General features: G+C 35.4%; 1 protein-coding gene across 1 annotated transcript; it reads right to left on the reverse strand.

The window, feature by feature from the left end:
- Nucleotides 1–5,043: 5,043 nt before the first annotated feature.
- LOC120357221 lies at nt 5,044–8,583 on the reverse strand. Its single transcript, XM_039447221.1, has 2 exons — nt 7,263–8,583; nt 5,044–7,193 (listed from the first exon to the last, which is right to left on the reverse strand). Exon 2 carries the CDS (start codon nt 6,910–6,912, stop codon nt 5,764–5,766), a length of 1,149 nt encoding a protein of 382 aa, XP_039303155.1. The 5' UTR covers nt 6,913–7,193; nt 7,263–8,583; the 3' UTR covers nt 5,044–5,763.
- Nucleotides 8,584–8,791: the final 208 nt, after the last annotated feature.

Here is an 8,791-nt window from a genome sequence, read left to right on the forward strand (position 1 = left end):
GATTCTGTGTACATCGTGGAGCTTCGAACGTATACACGCTTACTGACGAGTCATTTCTATCCCGTCGTGCAAGCAACGCGTACAATCTTCAAACGTAATAGTTCGTTCTACAATGCTATTCTTTACACCTTTCGCCTTTTTCGTATCTTTTTTTCCTTCTACTCTCACCGCATACATTTTTGCTCTTAACCCTACAAATTCGGTCATAATCTTGCCGCAATTCTTGTCTTTCATTAGCCCTGGAACCTTCTTATTCGCGAGAGGCATATTATATACGTTGTCCGCCGGATAATCGCTCGTGTCATATCTCGCGATATCACGTTTTATATCCATGTACACATCGTCGCACTCGATGACATACACGAGACTATCTGTATCTGTATAAAGTATCTGACATTTATCTTGATACAATGGTAGCATATAATCGTAGTGAAATTCGTAAAGGCAGATTTTCGAAACGTCGAGAATACACATACCGACATATATGGGTTTGTTAAATTTTACCGAGAGTTTACGCATTTCGATGGCAACCAGATTTTCTGCGAAAACGCTGCGACTATGAAAATTCGGAGCAGAGATCATGGCCTCTGCCCCGTAACGGCCTTCCCATTTCGTTACTAATTTTACATTAACGTAATTACGTACATTTTTCATTGTTTTACCGAAAACTGCATTATTCATTAATTTGTATAAATTTTTCTCAAAATCATTTTTCGCGTTCGTTCGAAATTCTGTATTTAATTCTATATAATTGCTGAGCTAGGTTGATTGAGCGAATTGAAGTATACGATGTATTTTTACGATTCCAAGCCCATGATTCATGCACTGTTGAAGATTGCGGTAGTGGATGACGTAACGCTTTTTATCATGCACTGTCGCTGGCCGGTATTCATAGTCGAGTCTCAAGTCAGCACTTAAGATCGTCTTGGCGAAGATCGTCTCAATAGTAGTATATTTCATAGTCATAACTTGAAGCGACCTTGGCGAAGAAGTTCTTGCTCAAGTTGTGCTTATTTGATATAAGATCGTCTTTGCGAAGCAATGCTCAAGCTAACGCTTATTTATGAATCGGCTGTTTCCGTGATATTTCCTATGAATTCTCCAATAAGAACATTGCATACATTGAGCTAAACGGATCAGACCATTGAATCTGTTAAACTATAAAATCAGCGAACTCAAGTATTATACCTATATAAATCTTATAACCTCAACAGTAGACTCGAGAATTTCGAGTCAATTAGTGTAACATGATTAATTTAAACTTTATTAGATTACATTAATTGTAAACAATTAAAATAGTCGATAATCGAAAAATTTTATTTATTTAATGAAAAAAAAAAAAAATATAGCAAAATATCTCAAAAAATTCTACAATGCGGGATCATATAAATTAAAAGTAATGAAGCATAAAATTTAAAAAAAATATGATTAAAAGTAGGGAGAATGTTATAAAATATAAGATTATTTATTAAAGTTGTGTTTTGTGATTATATATCAAATAATATATCCCAATCAGTACACAATATTTTTTAAATGCTTTTTTAATATTTATTTACTATTAATTATTTATTGTACAATTCATTATAACAATAATATTTATTAAAAACTTTATAAATATTTATTTATCATTAATTAAATATTTAAGATAACGATTTAAAGAAATATTGATTTAATATTTATATAACGTTTATTTAACATTTACATTTCATTAATTACTCATTTAAAATAATGATTTGGAAAAATGTTTATTTAATGTTTATTTAACATTTATTTAATATTTATATTATATTAATAATTTATTTCCATTAATGATTTAAAAAAACATTACTTTAACATTTTTTTCAAAATTAATTAAATATTTATTTTACTTTAATTTTTTATTTAAAACTATAAATTTAAAAACGATAATTTAACATTTATTTAACTTTAATTTAATTTATACTTTACATTAATTTTTTATTTAAACCAATAATTTTAAAAACATTAATTTAATGTTCATTTAACATTAATTTAATATTTATGTTACATTAAATTTTATTTGAAACAATAATTTCATAAACATTAATTTAACATTAATTGCATATTTATTTTATATTTATTTAATATTTACTTAATATCCATTAATGTTTAATTTACATATTACTTAATAGTGATAGATACAATATTTATCGTCTCGGTAAATCAATAACATATGGTTATCCGCTGCCAAAATTACGTATCCGCGGAGATTTTTAATATATTTAAAATTTTTAATATATTTTTTTTTATCAAACATTATTGATTATATTATTATATTTATATAATTGTAAATCATTCTTATATTTTAAATACCATAGTAAAAATTATAATTATAAATTTTAACAATTATTTTATGCAATTTTTGCACAGATCAAAGAACTGCATAAAGAGCATGTTAATGTATATATAAGTTTTAAAAAAAACTAAAAATATTTTATATATGTATACACTACTCAAAAAAAAATAGGGAACACTTTCCAGACACCAAAAATTAGGCTATTTTCAAATGACTGTAACTCGGTAAAAAATCATCGTAGATAAAAAATAAAAAAAGCATTTTGAAGCTTGAAGATCGAGCTTTAACGTTCTGTCAGCAGATTTTCAAAATTCTTTTAACTTCCTTGTCTTATGCAGTAAAAAAGCACACCTTGTTTTGTTCGTTAAAATTTCGTATTTTTGACACTTTGCAGATCGACCAACAAATTTTTTTCAAATAATTCAAGTAAAATTTCATAAACTACAACATTTTACCTACAAAATGCTTTTTTAAAAATTTCTCTACGATTTTTTTTAACCGAGTTACGCAACTTTGAAGCTAAACCTGCATTTTTTACAAATGATATCCGTACTCCGTGAAAAATAATTGTAGACAAAAAATCAAAAAACCATTTTAGAGCTCGAAGTTTCAGCTTTAATATGCTATTAACGGTTTTCAAAAATTTTCTCAATTTCTTAGTACTATGCCCCAAAAAGAATACACTGTTTTTTCCTTAAAATAATGTATTTTTAACAGCCTGTAACTCAATAAAAAAATTTTTCTCGACAAATCCAATGCAAGTGCCACAAAGTATGACATTTTCTCTACAAAATGCTTTTTTTAAAATTTTTTCTACGATTTTTTTTGATCGAGTTACAAGACTTTGAAGATATACATTTTTTACAGTACATTTTTCCGAAAAATGACGTCTACCGCCGACATTAGCATTACCCAATGTGCACCACGTGGAGGTTGCCGGTCGGATTTTTGCACATCGTGTGTGTGTATGTGTGTGTGTGTGTGTGTGTGCGCGCGCGCGCGCGCGCGTGCGTTTATGCGCATGTGCGTTTGTGCGCGTGTGCGTGCGCGCGTGCGTGCGTGTGTGTGTGTGTGTGTGTGTGTGTGTGTGTGTGTGTCACAGCAGAGATAAGGAGCCTACAGTTCGTCACTTCTGCAGTATTTAACGACTCCAAACCCTCTTTACTGTGTATGTGTGTACGTGTGTGTGTGTGTGTGTGTGTGTGTGTGTGTGTGTGTGTGTGTGTGTGTATCACAGCAGAGATAAGAACCCCGCAGTTAGTCACTTCTGCAGTATTTAATGACTCCAAACCCTCTCTGCTGTGTGTGTATGCGCTCGCGCGCATGAGAGTTCAATAGTGTGTATTTCCTCCTCTCTGATCAATTACTGCCTGCAAGCGTTCTCGCATATTTATACCCGCATCTTGCAATACAATCTTGCGGAATGTTGTGCCAAATTTCCGTTAAAATTTCTCCCAATTTTTCTAAATTTCGCGGCTGTTCCTTGCGACGCCTTAATCGTCGTTCCATTTCATCCCAAATGTGCTCGATTGGATTTAAGTCCGGGCTATTGGTGGGATTATTTAACAGTCTAATTGCGTGTCGTTGAAAAAAAACGTCGCGTTATATTCGCCGTATGAGGTCGAGCGTTGTCCTGCATGAAAATAAAGTTCCGACAGGTTCGATTTAATAGCTAAATGTGTGGTCGTAGAATATCGTTCATATAACAAACACACATGAAATACACGCCATTGAACACTCATGCGCGCGCGCGCATACACACACACGGCAGAGAGGGTTTGGAGTCATTAAATACTGCAAAAGTGACAAACTGCGGGGTCCTTATCTCTACTGTGATATACACAGACACACACACACGCACACACACATATACACAGTACAGAAAGTTTGGAGTCGTTAAATAGTGCAGAAGTGACGAACTGTGGGCTCCTTATCTCTGCTGTGACACACACACACACACACACACACGATGTGCAAAAATCCGACTGGCAACCTCCACGTGGTGCACATTGGGTAATGCTAAAGTCGGCGGTAGACGTCATTTTTCGGAAAAATGTACTGTAAAAAATGTATATCTTCGAAGTCTTGTAACTCGGTCAAAAAAAATCGTAGAAAAAATTTTAAAAAAAGCATTTTGTAGAGAAAATGTCATACTTTATGGCACTTGTATTGGATTTGTCGAAAAAAATTTTGTTATTGAGCTACAGGCTGTTAAAAATACGTTATTTTAAGGAAAAAACAGTGTATCCTTTTTGGGGCATAGTACTAAGAAATTGAGAAAATTTTTGAAAACCATTAATAGCATGTTAAAGCTGAAACTTCGAGCTTTAAAATGGTTTTTAGATTTTTTGTCTACGATGATTTTTCACGGAGTACGGATATCATTTGTAAAAAATGCAGGTTTAGCTTCAAAGTTGCGTAACTCGGTCAAAAAAAATCGTAGAGAAATTTTTAAAAAAGCATTTTGTAGGTGAAATGTTGTAGTTTATGAAATTTTACTTGAATTATTCGAAAAAAATTTGTTGGTCGATCTGCAACGTGTCAAAGATACAAAATTTTAACGAACAAAACAAGGTGTGCTTTTTTACTGCGTAAGACAAGGAAGTTAAAAGAATTTTGAAAATCTGCTAGTAGAACGTTAAAGCTCGATCTTCAAGCTTCAAAATGCTTTTTTTATTTTTTACCTACGATGATTTTTCACCGAGTTACAGTCATTTGAATATAGCCTAATTTTTGGTGTCTGGAAAGTGTTCCCTATTTTTTTTGAGTAGTGTATATTTTTTTAATACTAGTCATGTTTTTACAAGAATAAAGGAATTAAAAATCTACGATTAACTAGTCTTGTCTTTGCTGTCATTTTTTTAAATTTAAGTATTCCAACTCCAGCAAACATTAATTTGAGGTTAGAATAGTACTCTACAGCTTTGCTTAAGTCTACTTCGACCACGACTTGGCGAAGATTGTCTTATTTGGTTGTATATACGTCATACAAGACGTCTTATTACGACTATGAATTCATGACTAATAAGATAGTCTTAAGTCTGGTCTTATTTTGAATAAGATCTGTCTATGAATCATGTCGAGACCAAACAAGACGTTTCCAAACAAGATCGTCTTGGGCAAGTCTTGACTTGAGATTTTACTCAAGCATTTGCTTGATTCATGACTATGAATCTAGAGGGTAACTTAAGACCGTACTTAAGACGATCTTGAAAATAAGTCACGACTATGAATACGGGCCGCAGCTTATTTTGCTTTGACCCTGGAAGGTTATCGCTCGAAGGACAAAACAGTAAGACACTGTGTCGATCGTGCAGATGATTCTCATATGTAAGGTCGACTTCCAGTATATACCCGGTGTCCGAGTCCAATGTGATTGCCTTTACATTAAAATTGTCAACGTTTTCGACCCATTTAAATTCACCGTATGGCAACGGTTGACACATTGCTCACCCATAAAGGTTATTTACATCGTAATATTCACAATATGTCGATGGTTTTGACGGATCGTATGATTTCGTATACTTATTATTGGCCTGTGCATATCTGCTCGAGCTTATCGAGCATTGACTTAAACCGCCACGAATCCCACGTTCCACAAATAATAGTTTTTCAATGTCTGTGAGCAACTCGAATCTTATACCCGTTTTCTTCAACATTGCATCCCATGTGTAGCCTGGCAATGTATAGTAATGCGCAGGGTCCAAACCGTAACTCTGCATGCTTTTATCGCGAAATTGTTCAAAAATGTCGGCTAATAATAAGACATCCGTTTTCAAATATATATCGCTGTATTCACCCAGGGTTTCAATTGCGAACCGCTGCCATACGTTCTCGGCATGAGCGTAATCATGCTCTGATACCGTCTGCCCGCTAAGTGAACTGTAGAATGATTCGCGCGGCGGTAAATGCGTTTCTAAAAGCTTGTCGGCATCATCAACGTACTCGTACGGAAAAACGCCTTTGCGTGTGAGGATTTTGAAATCTTCGTTTGACAATGAGGAAAATTTGGAACGAGTAATTTTTAATTGATCAATACTTAGAAATGACGCCAATTTTTCGAGGCTTGCACTTAGGAATTTATACGAGTCGATGAATCGAAATTGTATACAATTTCGTACTTTGCCCGATTCTGTTTCTACACCGGTAGCTGCAGCATGTTTAGTAAACGAAATATATTTTTCTTTATTTATTGGTAGTAAATCAATCTTGCCTTCGAACGCGGTAGAAATTTCTTTTATTATAAAATGCGCGTCGTAACCGCTCAAATTGTGAAAAACGACCGGAATAACGTACGTCTTCTTATAATTTAGATTACATTTATTATGAGCGGGACCTCGATACTTGCCGGTCAAATGACAGTGATCACGCACCCGCCGATTATCAAGCCACTCGTAACGGCTAAGACACTTATTTGATATAAACGGTTTTTCGCATATATGACAATGCGTCGCGTTTAAGAATGCCTCTTTCTGCTGTCTAGTTAATTGTTCCATTGGAACATTGACGAATATTCGGGCTTTCATGACATGCGCCAGATTTTTTAATTCTTTCGCAAACCACGCGACGCAGTCCTTATCGCGGCGAAAACAATACATCGATAACGCATCGTCGAACGAACATTTAACATAGTAAGCTAAATACCTCGTGGTGTTGATACGCGAAACTTGATGTATTCTCTGTTTCGTTCTTCATCTTCCTCAATACGCACTCCAAATCGGCGTAAATTACAAAGAGTACGCGCTCCTTGTTGTTGTATGAGTTGAATTCTAGCCATTTCTGGTCCTCTCTCGGTAGTATGATGGCACAGTCATTTACTTTCCTACACTCCACTTCGTGCGACTGCAATTTTTCCTCTAGGTAGAAGTAATGCAGGCAACTGTAATAAACAAATTTATTTTTACTAAACAATAATTAAATGTGTGAACATTTTTTTTATTACACTTACCGATCGCAAATGAATTTCTTGTTTTTTTTTTTTTGCTCAGCTGTGAACTGACCAGTCGCGACAGGTTCTTAATCCACGCAAAGTGGCCGTGGGTGACGTCATGTTTATTTTCCAAAGATTGACGTGTTTCTTCTTCTTATCTTCAGTCAAGCGTAACGGTACAATGTAAAGTATCTTTTCTTTTCTATCAAATTCGGTACCGTACACATTCACCGACACATCGTTTAATCGTTCAAATTTTCCAATGTCTTTCACTTTCATTGGAAATTGTATATCGTCAAACTTTAAAACAGTCGAATAATGCGGGTAAGATGATTCCAGGGATGCATTTCTTTCAGCGGTGTACAGGGCAGTCACCACCGACCACGCGAAGCAAGCATTGTCTTTTGAATGTACGTTAATTATTGCACGTTTGTCACTTACCGACAGCGGCACTTCAAAGTAACATCCCGCGTGCATAGGATTAAGTTTGTTTATATTCACCATCAAGTTCTGTATTCGGTGTAACGCCCAATCACTATTGCGTTCCTGAAACTCATCGAGCATCGCTAATATCACTTCGATTACACGCTGCTCGTACTATTCGCGCAAATTTGATGCTCTGTATAGTTCATAGTTTTTCGTCGCGAGATTTTTATTATCGCAATCGTCATGAATGTTTACAAATTCATCGTTGAATACAGTGTTCACCTTTACACTTCCATGTTTCGCGATAGCATCTCGAAACTTGCTCGATCACCAAATCATTAGCATCCTCCAAGAAATGACGCGGCTCAATATAATCTGCGTTTATTACCGCATCCGTAAGAATACGTGACTCAAACGCAGCCTCAATCTCGCGCCACACGAGCGATTTTTTGTCACAGGCGCTAGTACTAGCGTGCGTACCACCTCCAACGTGCACAAAACGTCTTTCTAACTGCGCTTTTGCAACCGCAAGTCGCGCGATTCTCGCCACTATGGATTGTCTAGAGCCAACGGTGAGTCGAGGACCTTTGGCACTACTACATTTTTCAAGCTGCACGAGGCACACGTCGCAGCGTTGCAACCACGTTCCGCTAAATTTGCGATCTGCGAGCATTGCTCGAGCAGTTCACATTCAATGTTCTTCATTTTTGTCACAGTTATTAGTACGTATTACACGTTGTCTCGAAGCACTCGCAAATTATTCCTTTACATGAATTACAGTACTCCTGTATGTGCAGAACGCGATATTGATCTCGTGTGAACTTTGCTTCAAAAAAGCGAGTTGTTATTTCCGGGCACTGATCAATTCGATCCAGCGGAATTTTTGGACCGTCGACGATAGATTTGATGTGCTTTACAGACATCTACTGATGTCCGAGCGCTAATTACATATCTATTATACATTGTCTTTTGTCTGACGAAAATTGCATCATCTAGCGGAGGCATGAAAAAGTCTAGGTAACTAGGTAATTGTTAAGAATACCCACTGCACCTCCGATTTTGACGAAATTAGGCTCATTCGACGCGTTTTCACTCAAAATGAAAGAATCTGGCAAGAAAAA

The sequence above is a fragment of the Solenopsis invicta genome, chromosome 3 (assembly GCF_016802725.1).
Source record: "Solenopsis invicta isolate M01_SB chromosome 3, UNIL_Sinv_3.0, whole genome shotgun sequence".
Taxonomy (NCBI): domain Eukaryota; kingdom Metazoa; phylum Arthropoda; class Insecta; order Hymenoptera; family Formicidae; genus Solenopsis; species Solenopsis invicta.

Excerpts from the sequence above, each read along its gene's own strand:
- LOC120357221 (XM_039447221.1), bottom strand. The coding sequence starts at position 6,912 with ATGTATTGTTTTCGCCGCGATAAGGACTGCGTCGCGTGGTTTGCGAAA.